This window comes from Nomia melanderi, chromosome 11 (genome assembly GCF_051020985.1).
Source record: "Nomia melanderi isolate GNS246 chromosome 11, iyNomMela1, whole genome shotgun sequence".
NCBI classification, from domain to species: Eukaryota; Metazoa; Arthropoda; class Insecta; order Hymenoptera; family Halictidae; genus Nomia; species Nomia melanderi.
In genome coordinates, this window is record NC_135009.1 from 9,922,243 (window position 1) to 9,941,308 (window position 19,066).

At 45.7% G+C, this 19,066-nt stretch overlaps 2 protein-coding genes across 2 annotated transcripts in view; one reads left to right on the plus strand and one right to left on the minus strand.

Moving 5' to 3' along the window:
• The first annotated feature begins 899 nt into the window (after positions 1–899).
• Positions 900–3,984, plus strand: Est-6 (venom carboxylesterase-6). Its single transcript, XM_031984889.2, has 8 exons — positions 900–1,249; positions 1,506–1,800; positions 2,003–2,200; positions 2,288–2,466; positions 2,659–2,827; positions 2,901–3,236; positions 3,510–3,633; positions 3,736–3,984. The coding sequence occupies exons 1-8, from the start codon at positions 1,058–1,060 to the stop codon at positions 3,896–3,898; spliced, it is 1,656 nt and encodes a 551-aa protein (XP_031840749.1). The 5' UTR covers positions 900–1,057; the 3' UTR covers positions 3,899–3,984.
• Positions 3,806–19,066, minus strand: part of LOC116430549 (uncharacterized) — a 70,821-nt gene continuing 55,560 nt past the window's right edge. The window contains exons 6-7 of the mRNA XM_076372086.1: positions 8,564–18,974; positions 3,806–8,287 (exon numbers count right to left, since the gene is read on the minus strand). Of these exons, the coding sequence (XP_076228201.1) occupies positions 8,185–8,287; positions 8,564–18,974 (10,514 nt within the window). The 3' untranslated portion in view covers positions 3,806–8,184. The remainder of the gene's footprint in view (positions 8,288–8,563; positions 18,975–19,066) is intronic.

Genomic DNA, 19,066 nt, shown 5'->3' on the forward strand with positions numbered 1-19,066 from the left:
GAAAAATATTATTTATTAATACGCATTTTTAGTTAATAAATATTATATTATATAGTTAGTAAACTATAAAAAAAGCTATATTCACGTATATTAAACAAATTTTATTATTATTCATATCCAGTCCCTTTAGGAATTATTAATATACGTTATAGTCCCAGAGGATGACAATAAATGGGTTCACATAATTGAAATCAATGCTTGAGCTAAATTTGTTTCATTTAATGTTTAACATAATTTATATTTAATATACTCTTCATTTTTTTTGAAATCGATATTGAATTTGTTAAAAAAACTTCTGAAAACTGGAACTTATAATAATGGAATTTTGTAATTGATTAATATAAAATATACTTTTCCAAAATTTTACTTGAAGTCTTCTTTAAATCAGTAAGAATTACGATTACTTTTCATACATATGTATATATGAGGATAGGTAACTTTGCATTGTTAAGGATGCGCAATAACACCATAACTGAATAAACAAACATTAATTGTTGCTTAAATCGTATTTTTTCGAACAAGTAAGCTAAACATAAGATAGATAAGGGGACCAGTATGGTAGCAGGACTTCTTCCGCACGTACATACCTAAATTTAGAAATAAAACGATTAAATTCTTTTTATCATCGTAACTGATGAAATTAATGAGCATTTTTACATTATCATTATGCATTGTATCAGTATTACCCTCCTTTATCTATATTAAGTATGCAAATCGATCGCGATCTTATATAACAAGAAAATTGCAGAAATTCTACGTCAGTCCTCTTACCAAGTTTGAGGTAAGCATTTTGTTGCTATTTATTCATTGATAAAACACCAGATAAGATCGTGTACTCAGTTGTACAATATACTGCTGATAAAATGCGACATTACGTGTACCTAATTCTTCCTCTCTTCTCCGAATATTGTTGTTCGCGGTATTTTAATAACTGCTTGTGGAACAATGTATTACCATCATAAATCTTTGTATACGTGTGCCGAAACTTAGTTGTTTTGGGGAAGACAATAAAAGGCAGCTGTTATTCACAGAGTCGTTTAGTATTGAGACGGTTACGATGAAGGTATCAATTGTATTAGTTTTCCTGGGAATCATAAGTTTGTCTTCGCAGAAACAGGAAGCACCAAGGGTTAATACGCCATTAGGTTCAATAACAGGAACACTTCGCAAGTCTCATAGTAACCATAAATATGAGTCCTATGAGGGTATCCCCTATGCGAGACCCCCTGTTAAAAGTCTTCGGTTTCGAGTACGTAGATCAAATATTTAATCAATCAGTGCTATTTGTGACACAAGTAGATAACAATTTGAATATACAGAAATCAATTTGAAGATACAGCAAACGATAAATTCGTGAAAATGGCAGAAAGTATTTGTTAAAATATTATAAAACGTTTGTAAACACATTAAATATTCTCGCCATTATTGTACTTTGTTGCAATAATTTTGTATTTTATAGCAAAGTCATAATAATATTCTAATAATATTTTTATTATATTCTGCAGCCACCTAAACCGGCTAAAAGATGGGAGCACGAATTGTTTGCTACAAAGAAGGGCCCAGTTTGCATGCAATACTTAATGCCATCGCAAAACGGGAGTAGAGTTATAGGAGAGGAGGATTGCCTATATCTAAATATCTACACGCCTCATAGAGGAAATCGTAAACCATTGTTGCCAGTGATGTTTTGGATCCACGGTGGTGCTTTCCAGTTTGGTAGTGGGAACGAAGCAGACGAGACCCGTTTGATGGATCGTAAAATAGTGCTGGTTACTATTAATTACCGTTTGGGGCCATTTGGTAAGCTTATAATTTACGATGATTTATAGGAAAGGAAATAAGAAGCTTTTTTTATCAAGCGATTCCTTAATATAACTGAAAATGTAACATCACGAGATTTCATTACAATATTTATTATATTACATACATATCTATGGTAACACTTATATCTATGGTCGATCTATAATGTTACAATATATATCACAAAAGGAATTTTTTTAAGGGTTCCTTAGTACGGGCGATCGCGTAGTGCTCGGGAATATGGGTTTAAAGGATCAGAACGTAGCTTTGCGATGGGTGTCGGACAATATTGCATACTTCGGCGGAGATCCTAAAAGTGTTACTATTTTCGGCGTGAGTGCTGGTGCATCAAGTGTCCATTATCATTACATGTCAACAGCCAGTGCTGGACTCTTCCAAAGTATGTTGTTATAAAATGATTTTTAAAATCTTAACAAACCGTACGATAATCTTTAAATAATTTTTCATTTGTACTTTTATTATATAGGAGGAATATCGATAAGTGGTGTTGCTCTTGATCCCTGGTCACAAAATAAGCGCGCACCAGAACGAGCTAAAAAATTAGGTGCTTTAATGGATTGCCCGACGCATTCGTCCGAAAAAATGGTGGAATGCTTGCGTAACCGACCAGCACACCTTATTTCAGAAGCCGTGGGTGATTTTATGGTAAATTTTATAAAAATCTAATTATCATTGTATATTTTATGTGTTAAATCATTTGTGCGTGTTTTGGCGAACATTTAACATAGAATACAGTCTTCTAAATAAATTGATTCTTGAATAGAGAGACGATGAAAAGGATAATTCTTTAAAAAATGTATCTTCTGCGCAAATAAATTGTTTCAATATAATTCACAGGTTTGGCTGTACAATCCTTCTACGCCTTTCGCACCAGTTATAGAACGGCAGAAGTGTCCACGCCCCTTTATAAAAGCTTCTCCCATTGAGATCATTACTAAAGGCGAGGTGCTGGACGTCCCTTGGATTTCGGGAGTCGTCTCCGAGGAAGGATTGTATCCTGCAGCAGGTATTTCATCTTCGTGATGAAACCCGTAATCTTATCTTATTGTTGTCGTCAAAGAGAGATTTTGTTTGTACAGAATTCATAGCAGACGAAAAACTGTTGAGGCAGTTAAACGACAATTGGGACAATATTGCACCGTATTTGCTCGATTACAACGACACGATTCCGCTTAGTCGACACAAGGAAGTGGCGGAAAAAGCCCGGAAGCATTATTTGGGATCAAAAGAGATTTCCAGTGACACGGCGCTACCTCTGACACACATGATCGGCGATAGGCTGTTTGCCGTTGACTTTGAGAAAGCTGTCAGAGCACAGGCGAAAGTCAACAAGAGCCCTGTGTGGACTTACTACTACACGTACAGAGCCACGCACAGTCTGAGCGAGTCATTAAGTCACTCGAATAAAAATTTCGGTATTTATTCAGAATCTGTTGTTGTTTAAGTATTTAACACTGAAACTACCGGTCAGTTAAATTGGCTTTTTGAAATTCCTCTATAGAAACTCGAAGAGTGCATCTATCAATTCTTTAATCAATTTCTTTAATAATTTCTTAGAGAAACATCTGTTATCTTTCTAATAATTGCAAAAATAAGACATTAAGAATGGGTCATTTTAATCTGTCTGGTAGTTTTAGCGTTAAATTCTTTAATTGTGAAGTGACTTTAATGTGTTTATTTTTGATCAGGTGTCAGTCATACTGATGACATTTATCTCGTCATTAATCCCGCACTAGCGAACACTAAAAATTTCCAAGACATTAGGATGCAAAAGCGGCTGATTGATTTTTACACTTCTTTTGCTATTAAAGGGTACGTCGTGTATCATATTTGTTAAAACTACATTTAGTGTCTAATTATGAGGATTTTCAATTATCCATTCACTTGAATAATACACGATATGTATAATTTTAGCGTGCCAAAGATTGGGACTAAGTGGAGAGAATTTGAACCCGAAGAGGAAAGGTTCCGGTATTTGCGTATAAGTGGTCCAAGAAACATAAGCATGTCTTGTAGCAAAAATTTCGGGCAAAAGGACTTTTGGAACACGATTGATTTTGACGAGAATAAACTTTAATATTGTATTACAACTGACGTTTCTTGTTTATTGACGTTAGAAGTATAATAATCAAATAACTGTGTGCCTTTTAGATTATAGCTGCATGTGAAAAGTACAAAGAACGCATACCCTTTTTTACCACTTTCTTAATTATACCACTTTTAAATTTCTATTAAGACATATCGTCGTCTCGATGAACGGAAATTTTTGTCCTCGCGAGGATAGAAGAGCATGGGTTAAAACAGAATATGCAGGCGTGACATACAAAATCGTTTATTCATATAAAAGGACACTTTATACTAGCACGTACTGTCAAAAAACTAGCCTACTTCCATACAGTCGGTATCACCGAGAATATTCCCGGCACGCTCGTTTCTTCGTGTATCACATATTATCATTATACGCGGCAAACGATAACGGATTAGTATGCTGAGAACAAAAAAAGAAGAGGGTGTAACTCTTACTGCGGTCGTAGATCGAGTATTAAGAAGAATGAAAGGAAAGAAGAAGAAGAAAATGGAAAACGGAAGAAAGAAACTTCGGAAAAATGGATCCATCACGAGCATCGAGTATATTCGCGTACTGAGCGCCATATTGGATTCGCTATTCACAGCATGATCAATTTTAATCCGTTCTTCTTGATCCGCACAGTATTAAATTATTTCGCCGGGGGACACTGTTGCTCGAAGACTATTGGCACCAGATGAAAATTGGTCATTCTGTGCATAAATATTACATACGTGTGTTCATGTATATTTATACTTTATATATTATATTTATATAAAGTGTATCATCTTTATATAAATATCATATCTCGCATTGAAGTCGCGTGGATCGCCGTGTTGGCAAGGGGAACGGAATAATTTCATCAACACGGGACCCGTTGTGCGTTCCATCGTTATTAATTACATGCATCCTATGTAGTCACCATAATTAATACATCTTACGCTAGTGTGTTACATGTATATCATATAAACGTAGCGGCGTAACATTCTTCGATACTCGATTACTTTCAGTTTACACTATCGCTTATGAGCGGTCTGCGGGTATTACGATATAAATACATATTTAGGCTCTCGACTAATCGCCGGCCATCGTTAGCCTGGGAAGAACCGATCCGATCAAGTAAGTAAGTACCTAATCCCGATCCAGTCGATCGAATGGAAGTGCACGATTAACGTTGTTCGCGGCTGTTCGCGAATCGGGGAAGCCCTTTCGTGTTGGTAACTTGAATGACGGTAACGATTTCTAGCGTATCGTTACAGAAAGGAGACCGTATCCGGTTTCGAGAACAGGAATTCTGATATTTTTGCACGCGTCATTTAGAAGTAACCGAGTTACTTTACGGGGTGGGCGGAAATGTACAGAAGGTCAGCTGGTTTCGGCGTGTTCGTTGGACAGAGAATGACTGTATCGATGATTAAAAAGAAAATGTGCTACAAATGCTACGGTAGAATCATCTTCGAAACTTTCTAACGGATCTCGGACGTCACCAACCGATTCGGCTGAACGCGAGGAAGTATCGACCTCGATCAAATTGAATTAGAAGAAGAAAAGAAAACAACATTAAAGCTTTCCAAAAGAAAAAAAAAACAGAAGAAGAAACACGGGATTGAATTGTGCTCCATTCAGATAAAACGTTTTATCAGCTTTATTATCGACGTGTGTATGTAGTACGTACGTGTCGTACGTGTGTGTATGTTTGTATACGTGTGTGTAAATACACGCAAAACGCGTGAATCCTCGAAACAGTGAACGTGTTAACAATATGGCCGCTTGTATCACGATCGGGTCGCCGCGCCGTTGGAAGCACCGCGCGATGTTGCCTATCGTGGTTTCGAATTCAATTGACACAGATTTCGTTATCGTTCTCCACGTCTGTTAGGAGACGCGCGATTATTGCAATCGGGTTCACCCGCCGGCGGCGTTTCCTCCACGGAGGAGACGAGACTTGCATCGGACGCGAACAACGGACGCGTACAAAAAGAGAAAATTGTGCGGAGGACAGAGCAGACAGAGGTTTCCGCGTGTTCCGCGACGATGCATCGTCTCCTCCGTCGGCCGCTGCCTTTCCGGCAGCGTTCGTCGGGCATCGTCGTCGTCATCCGAATCATAAATACAGACAGTATGCGCAGTATTTCGTGCGACGATAATACGGTTCGATTCAATTACACCTAAAAAATAAAAAAAAAAGATAACGGCCTTAACCGAGTTCCAAAGTCTCGAAGCGTGACGTTCCTATCGTCCCCGCCGCTCGACCGCCATTCCGCCGGCCCGTGTGCGTATTCAAAATGGCGGATCGCGTCAGACTAATTGACTGGTCTCACTGATATCTCGTTTGCGACCGGCGATGGCGCGGGCGGTGACGGTTTGTTACCGAATCGGACAAGGATCCCGATTACTTAGACGTGCGGCGACCACGCGACACTTCGAGACTGGTGGAACCGTAAAAATGGCGGCCGGATGATCGTTCGCCCGTGGACAATTACACCTTTCGTACAAACGTATAGAACATCGTTTAAGTAATTAATTATTAGGAGGGTACAGTGCATATAAAGAATCGTATAAATGTATATATTTATATTTATATATATATTTGTGTATATATATATATATAATGACGCCAGCTCGCCGGAGAAGCAAATTCGCGATCGGTCCTCCGCGCGAGCCGCTGTTTGAGCTTTGAGATTTCGCGTACCTTTCGTCGTGTCTTTCTTTCATCGCCCTCGCGTTTTTTTTATTTTCTTTCTTATCTCTCTTTCTTTTTTTTGTCCTCTCGCCTCCTCGTTTTCGTTCTCTTTTTTGTCTCTTTTTTTCCCATTCTTCTTCTCTTTCAACATATATAAATGTAATACCAAGCACACACACGCACGCACGCACTCACGCACGCACGCGCACCCGGACGCGATCAAGTTTATTGCACGGGGGGTAGGGGGTCTATTGGGGATGATATATATATGTATATGTATGTATATCATCGGTCGCGATAAGGGCGATTCCGTTCATCGTCGCGCGAGCGACGCAGGTGTAGCGACGGTTTCTTGTCGGTTCCTTGCTCAATCGCATACGAGCACGCGTGAACGTCGTTAAGCAAACACGCGAGTAAACCGTGGACCGACTGACAGCCAGAGAATCGATCTGGGTCTGAGTCGATCGCGCGACTGATCGCCGTAGGTCATCGTCGTTCCCAGTTTCGGCAGCGGCATCGTAAGAGCAATGTCCCCAAACGCTTGCGTGCGCTCGATCGTACGAGGGAAATCAGCGAGTTCTTGATACATTTCACGCAAAAAGTCGGCGTAAAATTTTTCTTCCTGTTCTTTGAATAAAAGACAACTGGCACGATTGTCTCTCGCACGATCGTCGAATACTGTTACAATGTCCGCTGAGCACGCAAGAAATCTTTTTCTCTTTTGTTCTTCTTTCTAGCATTCTTGCATTATTTTCGTCACGTTTTCCCCCAAAAAATTCATTTGTCCCGTCACCGATTTTTTGTATATCTTTTTTCGCTTTTTTTTAATTTTTTTCTTCCCTTATAAGTTTTAAACGCGATTCCTCGAGGGAACGAAACTCTGAACGACGACGATCGTGGTCGGAAATCAGCGCCGATTGGCTGCCACGAAACGAAAGTAGTGCCGCTGTTTCTTTCAGCACTGACGAAGGCACAGTCATAAGTCTCGTACGTTCGGCAACAATTTTTCCCAAATATTTCTCTCCTCCTCCGCGACCGCCGTTTCTACTCGTACAAAAAAATGGCGTGTGGGACGTGGAACTATCACGAAATATTCTTCACTATCCCGTTTCCCGTTCCACCCGGTTCCTCCGATCCGTCACGTTTGGCACCAGAAACGAGCATCGCAGCTAAATTCCATTTTTCTTCTCCTCTTTTTCGCATATTATAATTTTTTTTGTTCATTTTTACATCGCTTAAAGTCCCTTCTCTCCGTTTCACCGTGTCCCGATCCGGCCTATCCACTTATCTCGTGCTCTATCCTTATTTATTCCCTCTTTTCTCTCTTTCTCTTTCGCGCACTCTATCTCTCTCTCTCTCTCTCTTTCGCTCTCGCTCGCTCTCTCTCTCTCATTCTCTCCTTCATTATATAACATAATATAATATTATTAATATAAACGTTTACGTTTTGGCCACTCAGTTCGTGTTCGCTGAAGCACAATTATTGTCTGTGTTCTGCGACATTTAGATAGTTTAGAATATTCGTTTAAATTCACTTTTATACAACACTGTTCCTCCTCTAGGCTTCCTCGTGTCTACCCCACAGCAGTGGATCCTCGGGATCGTGTTGGCCGGCTCATCTCCTCCTTCTGGCCGTGGCCGCCGCGAACATCTGCCTCAACATCGGTTCCGAGTTGCACACCCGCGGGTCGCACTTCATATTACCGTCGCCTCCGCAACTGAAATGTCAACATTCATTTTTACCTCATTTATTGTCTGACAGCTTAGAAATGTTATACAGCTGTATATAGTTTACAAGAATTTACTTATTGTAACAGTAAAAGGATAATGTCATTTCATTCCAACCTCTAAAAGTTGCTAAACACTTTCAAATATAAAAAGATCAAGACAGATTAAATATAATAAATCAACGACACTTTCCATCGGAACAAAGAGTTGATCTCAGAGTCCAGCTGTTAAATCTCAATAATACTGAAATCTAAAAGAGAACTTACGTGCACTGGAGGCAAGGTCCTGACGCGGACCTAATGACTTCCCCAACGCGGTACGCTTGTCCGCGAACCTGGCAACCGCTTCGTTTCGCGGCTCCTTTGTACGCGTGTGCGTGGAAGTGCGGCGGTAACGTGGTGGTGGTGGTGGTCGTGGTCGTGGTGATGTTCAACGTCGTGGCCATCGCGACGGGGCACTCGTATCTCGGGCAACAGAAGCCGCTGATCGGTTCCTCGTGGCAGCCGCGGATCGGTGGCGGGCAACTCTGCTGGAGACAGATGATGTCGCTACGGAAGCAGAAACAGAAGTCGCACGGGTCGTCCCTGGGCACTTGTTGCGCCGACACGTACACCTTGCCGCCGTATCGGCAAGTGCCTGGTCCGTAGATAGCCTGGTCGTCTTCGTCGTAGTCTTCTTCGTGACTTCCCTCTGCCGGGAAGTGAGGGCTTTCCTCTCCGGTACCCGCTTGATTTGGATATTCTAGAGGACCTGATGACATGTCAGGGATGCTAGGATGTACCGGCTTGCCGGTTTCATACGTGTGGTTCACTGGCTGAAGGTGTTCATCGAATCCGACTGTCGAATGAGCTTCCGCCTTCTCAGTAGTTTGAGCAGCTTCTGATGGCGTGGGTTCACCAGGATGAGCACCTTCCTCGATACCTTCCTCGTGCTCTTCTTCTGACGTTTCAGCGATCGATGGCTCCGTTGGAAGTCCCTCAGCTTTGGTCACGTGTTCTGCGACTGGTGCCTCGGTCGATGGTTGGAGTTCTTCGGGTTTCACGCTTTCCGTATGTTCTACTGGCAATATTGGCTCCGTGACGTTTTTCTCTTGTGGCAGCTCTGTCGACGATTGGACCGGTTGTTCCGGAGACTCTTCAACTTCCGGAGCTTTCTCTGCCTCCGTTGATGCTTCCACTGCAGGTTCCGTGACAGGTTGAGCTTCTGTCGTTTGGCTCGGTGCAGTTTCTATCGTCGTAAGTTCTTCAGGTGTTGCTGCAGTTTCGGTGGTTTCTACCGGCGATGGTTGTTCCTCGTGAGGAGATGTTTCTTCGGATACTGCCGAGGGAGTGCTTGGTTGAGCTTGCTCTGCTTCGGTTACTGGAGCCCTGGTCGGTTGTTCCTCTGCTACAGAAGGTTCTGTCGCACTTGGTGTTACTTCTTTGATCAAAACGCCTTCTGTGGTCTGCGGAATTTCTTCTGTCGGTTGTGATCCCTCTTCAGCTTTAGCGGTTGTCTGTTCTTCGGGAAGAGCTTTTTCTGGTACCTCGGTAGCCTCTTCTGGTTTCTCAGAAGGTTTCTGCTCGGGAAGAGCTTCCTGCGTTGTTAATTCTTCAGGTTGAATCTTCTCGGTTACTTCGGGTTCAACTTTCTCGGGTGCTTGGGTAGAGAGACCACTCTCAGGAGCCTCGCTAGTAAGTTCTTTCTCCGGTGTTTCGGTTGTAGCTGTTACTGCTTCTCCTGGAATCTCCTTTTCTGGAACCTCTTCTGCCGGAGTTACCTTCTCGGGAGCTTCAGTAGGCAGTGCCTTCTCAGGTATTTCCGTCGCTTCTTTCTCTGGCACTTCAGCGGGAGCTGGCGTTTCACTCGGTGTCTCTTTCTTCGGTACTTCAGCAGGTGTTTCTTCCTCAGGGACTTCAATAGTCGTTACTGGTACCTCTTTCTCCGGCTCGCCAGGGTGTTCTTGTTCCGTAGCTTCAGTCGGCGTTTTCTTCTCGGGCATTTCGGTGGGACCAACTTCAGGTGCCTTTGAAGCAGGCTCAGTCACTTCTTGAGTCTCGGGAGTCGGGGTCGTCTGTTGTTCCGTCGAAGGTTTGCCTGTTTCCGCTTCCACCGGTGACGTTTCAGTCTGCTGAGTTACTTCTGGTACACCTTCCTCTGATGGTTTCTCTCCCATGGTGGTCTCTTCGGTCGGGCTTACTTCGCTGGGAGTGGTTGGAGCCTTCTCTTCAGCCACGCCTTCAGCTTCAGTGACAGGTTTTTGTTCTTCTTCTCCTTGCTCAGGCAACATTGACGAACCTTCAGGTGCCAAGGTCGAGCCGGCTTCTGCAGCTGGAGACGTGGACGGGCTAGGTTGTTCTTCACCTGCCTCAGTAACACCTTCAGCTTCAGGAACAGTCTTGGTTGGCTCAGTAGGTACTACACTTTCCTCCGTGCTCGGTTTCTGAGTTTCCTCCTCAGGCTTATGTTCTTCAGCAGCAACCGGTGAAATGGTTTCTTGTTTGACTGGTGGTTCTGTCTGCTCTTTTACGGAGATACCAGGAGCCTCGGTCATTTGCTCCTGTGGCATCTGTTCTGGAGCTTTCGTGACTTCTTTTTCAGACGGCGTCTCTCCTTCAACTGGACTGACAGGTAATTCGGTTGTGGGTTGCTCTTGACCAGGTTCTGCTTTAGGTCCATCGGTAGCAGCTACTTCGGTAGGCATAGCCTCTTCAGCAGGTTGTTTAGTTGCTTCTTTAGGCAAGCCAGTTTCAGAAATTGCTTTCGTGGTGGTAGCTTCGGGAACTGCTGAAACTTCTTCCTGGGGTACAATCGATGGCGTACTTCCTTCCTCAGCAGGAGAAATGGGCGCAGAAGTCTGGTCCTCTGGGGATGGTGTCTTCTCAGGTTGCTGTTCTTCTGGCACAGTCTGTACTGATGCCTCGGAAGTAACTTCTTCAGGCTTTGTGATTCCTTCTTCTTTAGGGGTCACCTGAGGTTCGGTCGATTCTTCAGGTCCAACTTTAGCAGCCTCGGTAGAACTTGGCACTTGTTCTTCAGGCAGTTTCTCAGGCTGCTGCGTGGGTCCTTCAGTGTGCTCTTCGATGCCTTCCGTAGTTCCTTTGACTTCACCTTCAGTCACAGGCGTTTCTTTGGTTTGTTCCTCCTCGGAAGGCACCGAGGGCTGTGAAACTTCAGCTGGCACCGTTTGTTCTTCTTCAGATGGAAGTGGTTTCTTAGTAGTTTCAGTTTCACCGGCAAGTGTCGTCGCTTCTTCCGTAGGTGCTTCAGTTGGTCCTTCTTTAACTGTGCCAAGTACTGTAGTCTCTTCAGATAACGGAGCCTTAGTGGTTGCTGGAATTTCTTCAGTGACAGGTTTACCTTCTTCAGTTTCAGTGGTTTGTGCTTCTACCGGTACCGTTGCTTCTTCTCCTGGTTTCACAACTATTGGAGTAGATGTTTCAACACTTGGTCCCTCAGTTTCAGCCTCAACTGGTTGAGTAGTCTGCAATTCACCTTCTGGTTGTTCAGGCTGGGCTGCTTCAGTTGGTTTAGCTTCTCCTTCCTCCGCAGGTTTCTCAGGTTGTCCTTCTAATCCAGGTGTAGTTCCTTCTTTCACTTCCTTCTGGCCTTCAGTAACCGGTTGTTCTTCTTCAGGCTCCTTACTGATACCTTCCTCAGGAGTTGCAGGAGAAACAGTTGCCTCTTCACCCAAAGGCTTGTGCTCTTCTACCATTGGTTCTTCGCCCATTGGTTTCAGAGTGGTAGGCGCAGCTTCCTTTCCAATTCCAGTAGTGGTTTGTTCCTCCGGAATTTTCTCTGTCGTGACAACTGTCGGCTCCTCGCTCGGTGTCTCCTGTCCCGGAGTTTGTTCTTCGGGCGGTTGCTCAGAAGATGGCGCTTTAGTTGCTTCTTGTTCTTCAGGGGTAGTTACTGCCGGCGTTTCTTTCGGTAACTCTGGAGCCTGACTAGAAGTCTCTACCTGCGAGGGAACTGTGCTGACAGCAGGTTCTTCAGATTCTTTTGGAGATTCTGCTGGAGTGGTCGGTTGCGCAGGCTCGGGTTCAAGGGATTTTGGTGTCGTTTGAGCTGCCTCGGTTAGTCCAGGTACAGTCGTTGCTTCTTGCTCTTTCTCACCCTCGACTGGTGCCTTAGTTGTTTCATGGGTCGGCGTCTCCGTAGGCGACACGGTCTTCTGCTCTTCTTCGGGTTCATATTTAGGCGTTTCGTGCTCGATCATGTGATTATCGGATTCCAGTACCGCCGTAGGTGTTGAATCGCAAGTGTACATTGGACAACAAGGGTTCTTGCCAGTGTGGATCGGCATACAGTTGGACAGATGGCTCGGCGGCGGAGGACATTCGACAAGATCGCACTGGATAATGCTGCTCAAACAACGACACCTGAGTTGGCAAGGATTGGCGGGGGGAACAGCAGAGTTGTTGCCGTAAGATTGTCCCTCGATGAGACAGTTGCCTTCTCCTGGTATCTCTGCTGGCACATGAGGCGGGTACTCTGGAGTTGCTTCTTCTTGAGGCATCTCGGCAGCCATTGTGGATTGCTCAACCTGCTCGGTCGTTCCTTTCGGTACAATTTCCGCGTGCGGAGTGGTTTCTGGCGTTTCTTCCGTCTTACCTGGCGGCAAAGTGGACAATTCCGGAATCTTCTCTTCGCTCGGCGCTTTCGTTTCTTTCTCGACTGGAAGTTGTGTCGTAGCTTCTTTCAATGAAAGTTCCTCCGTTGAGACTACTTCAGGAGCTGGCGTCTTTTGTTCTTCTTCGGGCAACGCGGAAGCTTCTGTGGATGCTTCAAGAACTGCTTCGGTGGAAGATACTTCAGGCTGCTGAGTACTAATGCCTTTTTCTGGTGCTTGAGTTTCACTAGTTTCTTCGGTTAGTACACCTGCCGTTGAAGCTTCGATTGGTACTTCTTCCGTAACTTTCTCACCTTCTTGTGGAACGGCCTTAGCAAGTTCGGTAGATGCTTCTTCCTGGACAGTAGGTGTTTCAGTAGGTTTTTCTTCTGGCGCAGCTACTTCCGTCGGTGCTCCTTCAGTTGGGGAAGCTGGTTCTCCTGCAACGATCGTTGCAGACTCGGTTGTTTCTTTCGAGACTTCGGTTGATGCTTCAGGTTCCTTGGCTCCAACCGTGCTAACTGTTTCTTCTATGCCTGGAAGCTCTGTTGGCACCTGTTCCGCACCTTCAGACGGTTTTTGCTCGGTTACTGGCGTTTCTGTGGAAACTTCTCCAGAAACTGGTAACTCGCTGACACTTTCCTGAGGAGTTTCGGCTTCCGCCGGCTTTCCTTGTTCCATTGGCAGTTCAGTAGGATGTTCCTCGACGGATTTCTCAGTTGGCTCTTGTTCTGCCGCTGGCGTTTCTTCCGAAGAAGGTTGTTCACTTGGTTTCTTTTCCTCAATCGAAGGTTCAGTTGGCTGTGCTTCGACAGATTTTTCAGTCGGTTCCTCTGCCTTTCCGGGTTCTTCACCTGCGATGGGACCTTCAGTTGGCTGTTCCCCTATTACAGACTTTTCTGTGGGTCCTGCTTCCTCGCTTGGAACCTCCACTTGAACAGCTTTCTCAGTTGGTTGCTCTTCTGCCATAGATGCTTCAGTTGTTGGCACGCCCTTTTCAACAGGTTTTTGTTCTTCGACAGGTGCCTCAGTTGGTTCTGTTCCCTTTGAAGTCTCTTCCACCGGTTTTTCAGTTCCTTCGGCAGGTAATTCAGTTGGTTTTCCTTCTTCAACAGGTTTCTCTTCCTCTACTCTAGGAACTTCAGTTGGCTGTTGTGCAGGGCCTTCAGTCGATTTTCCTTCTGTAACTGGTTCTTTTTCTTCCGCAGGACTTGTAGTTAGTTCTGCTCCTGGCGCAGATTCTTCAGTTGGCCTTCCTTCCTCAGCAGGTCCTTCTGTTGGCTTTCCTTCCTCAGCAGGTGCTTCTGTCGGCTTTTCTGCCTCGGCAGGTCCTTCTGTTGGCTGTTCTACCTCGGCAGGTCCTTCTGTCGGTTTTTCTGCCTCGGCAGGTCCTTCTGTTGGCTGTTCTGCCTTGGCAGGTCCTTCAGTTAGCTTTTCTTCCTCAGCAGGTCCTTCTGTTGGCTTTTCTGCTTCAGAAGGTCCTTCAGTTGGCTGTTCTGCCTCGGCAGGTCCTTCTTTTGGCTTTTCTGCTTCGCTAGGTCCTTCTGTTGGCTTTCCTTCCTCAGCAGGTCCTTCTGTTGGCTTTTCTGCTTCAGAAGGTCCTTCTGTTGGATTTCCTTCCTCAGCAGGTGCTACTGTCGGTTTTTCTGCCTCGGCAGGTCCTTCTGTTGGCTGTTCTACTTCGGCAGGTCCTTCTGTCGGTTTTTCTGCCTCGGCAGGTCCTTCTGTTGGCTGTTCTGCCTTGGCAGGTCCTTCTGTCGGTTTTTCTGCTTCGGCAGGTCCTTCAGTTGGTCTTCCTTCCTCAGCAGCTCCTTCAGTTGGCTTTTCTTCTTCGACTGGTCCCTCAGTTGGTTTTTCTGCTTCGCTAGGTCCTTCTGTTGGCTTTTCTGCTTCGGCAGGTCCTTCAGTTGGTCTTCCTTCCTCAGCAGCTCCTTCAGTTGGCTTTTCTTCTTCGACTGGTCCTTCAGTTGGCTTTTCTTCTTCGACTGGTCCCTCAGTTGGTTTTTCTGCTTCGCTAGGTCCTTCTGTTGGCTTTTCTGCTTCGGCAAGTCCTTTTGTTGGCTGTTCTGCTTCGCTAGGTCCTTCTGTAGGCTTTTCTTCTTCAGCAGGTCCTTCTGTAGGCTTTTCTTCTTCAGCAGGTCCTTCTGTAGGCTTTTCTTCTTCAGCAGGTCCTTCTGTTGGCTTTTCTGCTTCGGCAGGTCCTTCTGTAGGCTTTTCTTCTTCAGCAGGTCCTTCTGTAGGCTTTTCTCCTTCAGCAGGTCCTTCTGTTGCTTTTTCTTCTTCAGCAGGTCCTTCTGTTGCTTTTTCTTCTTCAGCAGGTCCTTCTGTTGCTTTTTCTTCTTCAGCAGGTCCTTCTGTTGGCTTTTCTGCTTCGCTAGGTCCTTCTGTTGGTTTTCCTTCCTCGGCAGGTCTTTCTGCTGGCTTTTCTGTTCCGGCAGATCCTTCTGTTGGCTTTTCTACTTCAGCAGGTCCTTCTGTTGGCTTTTCTGCTTCGGCAGGTCCTTCAGTTGGTCTTCCTTCCTCAGCAGCTCCTTCAGTTGGCTTTTCTTCTTCGACTGGACCTTCAGTTGGTTTTTCTTCCTCCGCAGCTCCCTTAGTTGGTTTCTCCGCTTCAGCAGGTTCTTCCGTTGGCCTTTCTTCCTCGGCAGGTTTCTCAGTTTTCTGTTCTTCACTAGGCGTCTCTCCTTCAGCGGCCATCTCAGTTACTGGTTCTCCTTCTGTAGGCTTTTCAGTTGGCTTCTCTCCTTCAAGAGATGGCTCCTGAGTGCCTTCCGGTTTTTGTTCTACCTCCGGTTGTTTCTCCACACCCTGTTCATCCTCTTTACGCTCAGAAGGCTTAGTTGGTCTTTGTTCCTCGAGTGGAGCCTGAGTTTCTTGTTTCTCCGCACCCGCTTCAGTAACTGACTCCTCTGTTAGTGGCACCTCAGCCATTGATGCTTCAGTTTGCGCTTCTTCTTTCATTGGCTTCTCCGTCTTTTGTTCCTCTTCACCGCCGACAGTCGATGGTTCTTTGATCAAAGGTCCTTCTGTCTGTTCAATAGATGGTTGCTCGGAAGATTCCTCTTCTGTTGGTTTCGCTTCTTCAGCAGAAACTACTGTAGGATGAACTTCTACCATTAAAGTGCTTTCCGTTGGTTTTTCGCCCTCTTCAGTTACTGGTGCAGTTTCAACTTCAGGTGCAGCTGTTTCCTTCAGAACTTCCTCCGTGACAGGTTTCTCACTGGCTTCTTCGCTCACTGGCATTTGCGATGTACCTTCCTCTTCACTTTCCGTAGCCTTTGCAGTAGTTGGAGCTTGTTCCTCTCCAGAAACTGATTTCTCAGTCATTTGCTCCTCGGGTGCTTGTTCTTCAGAAATTACTTTCTCAGTTGCTTGTTCTTCAGGCATTTCTTCTCCAGTAGCTGGTTTCTCAGTGACTTGTTCCTCAGGTTCCCCTACACCGGCAATTGGTTTCTCAGTGACTGGTTCCTCAGGTACCTCTTCTCCAGTAACTGGTTTCTCAGTGACTGATTCCTCAGGCATTTCTTCTCCAGCAGCTGGTTTCTCAGTAGCTTGTTCCTCGGGTGTTTCTCCTCCAGCAGCTGGTTTCTCAGTAGCTTGTTCCTCGGGTGTTTCTCCTCCAGCAGCTGGTTTCTCAGTAGCTTGTTCCTCGGGTGTTTCTTCTCCAGCAGCTGGTTTCTCAGTAGCTTGTTCCTCGGGTGTTTCTCCTCCAGCAGCTGTCTTCTCCGTAGCTTGTTCTTCAGGTGTTTCTTCTCCGGCAATTGGTTTCTCAGTGACTTGCTCCTCAGGTTCCTCTTCTCCAGCAACTGGTTTCTCAGTGACTGGTTCCTCAGGTGCCTCTTCTCCAGCAACTGGCTTCTCAGTGACTGGTTCCTCAGGTGCCTCTTCTCCAGATACTGGTTTCTCAGTCACTTTTTCGTCAGGTATCTTACCGCCGATCTTCTCACTTAAATCAGATGGTTCAGTAGTAGTACCCTGTTCAGCCGGTGCCTCTGCTTCGCTCACAGGTTTCTCATCTGGGATTTGACTAGCTTCCGTAGGCACTTCAACATGCGGAGCTTCGGTGGACTGACCTAAAGTGCTTTCCTCAGCCGGTTTGCTTTCCGTGACTGCTTCTTGCGTTGCTGGTTGTTCCGTCGGTTGTTCCTCTGCAACAGGTGGCTGAGCCGTTTCAGCCGGATGTTCCACAGGTTCTGTCTCTTTCTCGCCTTTAGGATGCTCTACTTCTTCGCTAGAGTCACCAATTTCCTCAGACGATGTTTCTCCAGATTCATCAATGGTCAGTGTCTTTGTTGGCATTTCTTCCTCGATCGAAGTTTCCTTTGACGGTGGTACTTCGGACGATGAAGCTTCAGTAGTATGTTCTTCCGGTGTAGCCGGTTTCTCGGGCTCTTGAGTTTGTTCCTGCGGAACTTCTTGCGTAGAAGCTTCCAAACCTGGGCTCACTTCAGTAACTTGAGGAGCTCCCTCGGTTATTCCAATCTTCTCACCTAGACCAGCTTCTGTGGCTGATGGAACCTCTGTCCTCTCCTGTTCTTGGATCGCAGCCTCGGTAGACGCTTCCTTTGGCAATTGGCCTGCAGTTGTAGCTTCCTCGACAGGTGCTTGTTCCTCTTCACCAGCAACTGTCGTTTCTTTCGCAGGCGGAAGATATGTGGTCGGAATCTTCTCGGGAGTTTCAGTCATGAGATTACTGGGTATGTGGAATTCCGGAGGTTTCATGTCAACGTAGCCTTCCGTTACCTGGATCTCAGGAACCGATTCTTTGTCTTCCGCCTTGCTTCCAGGTACACGAGCGGTGGCAGGAATACCCGTTGGTTCTTGAGCAGGTGCTTCTGGAGTTTCTCCCTCTTCCAAAGCATGTTCCGTCACTGCTGGCGCTTCAACCATGGGTCCTTCTGGAAGCATGTCCTCTTTCTTTGGTACCACGCCAGGCAGTTCTTCAGACTTCTTATGATCGTACACTTCCAATTCCGGTTTCTTTTCAACTACACCTTCTGTAACTTGTTCTTCACCCTGTCCGGGAGCAATGCTTGCTTCCGTAGGTTGTTCGTAACCAACTTCCGGTCGTGCTGTTTCTTGTCCCTCTTGGCTGGGCTTTTCTTCCACGCCTGGAGTTCCTTGCACAGTTTTCTCTGTCGGCATTTCCGTTTCCGGGGTAGTCGCTTCTTCCGGTTTTCCTTCTACCGGTGCTTCCGTAGTTATCTTCTGCTCTGGTTCAGACACCAACGGTGTTTCAGCTTCCTTAGCTCCTTCTGTCACCTGTTCTTCAGCCTCGCTCTTAACAGTAGACATTTCGGGAACAGTTTCAGGCAACGTTACCTTTTCTTCAGTTGGTGTTTCCGGTGCCTCCGTAGGTTTTTCGGCTGCTTCAGTCGGCTCGCTGTATTCTTTAGGAACTTCAGCTTCGGTGACGCTCGGTTCCACACCTCCTTCCGTCGGTTTGGCTTCTTCAGCTTCTCCAGTGCTAGGTTCCTTAGTTGACAGTTCCTTTGGTGCACCTTCGGTTGGTTCCACTTCCGGTGTAGCTGCTTCGGTAGCTGGTCGTTCCTCTTCTTTCAAGGTAGTCGCTTCTTGGGGTACCTCTTCAGCCTTTGGCGAAGTCAATTCCGGCTGTCCTTGAGGAATGGGCGTTTCTGTGAGTCCTTGAGTAGCTTCTTCTTCCGGTTTGCCAGTCGTTCTTTCACTTGTCCCTTCGACTGGTGCTTCCGTGGCTTGTCCTTCGGCTTTCTCGGCAGGTTCTGTCGCTTCGATTGCTGGCTCTGTTGTGGCAAGAGGACCTTCTGTGCTGTACTCTTCTGAAGTAGCCTTCAGCGTTGTTTCCGATACTGCACCAGTCTCCGCAGCTGGCGTCATTTCTTGTGGCGTTTCTTTTTCTGGTTGTTCGGTAGCCGCTTCGGTGCTTTCTTCTTTGTGATCCTGAGGAATTGCGTTGTCGTAGCCGGGGAAGGTTTCTTCCGTTGTTTCAGGAACTTCTTCTTTCTGTCCGACTTCCGTTGGACTTGCTGCCGTTGTTTCTTGAATAAATCCGTCGGTTGACTCCTCGCTCTTCGGTAATGTGATAACTCCACCCTGTTCTTCGTCTTCTATAGAACACATACATTGCATTATTATATCGCATTCACGTAAGTTGAATTTCATGAATTTGAGTCGTCGATCTGGTATTTAGAGCCAAAAT

Bases quoted from the DNA above. Each gene is read 5' to 3' on its own strand.
- Est-6 (XM_031984889.2), top strand. From the start codon at position 1,058: ATGAAGGTATCAATTGTATTAGTTTTCCTGGGAATCATAAGTTTGTCT. The intron at 1,250-1,505 runs GTACGTAGATCA...TATATTCTGCAG, and splicing joins TTAAAAGTCTTCGGTTTCGA to CCACCTAAACCGGCTAAAAG. The intron at 3,237-3,509 runs GTATTTATTCAG...ATTTTTGATCAG, and splicing joins TCACTCGAATAAAAATTTCG to GTGTCAGTCATACTGATGAC.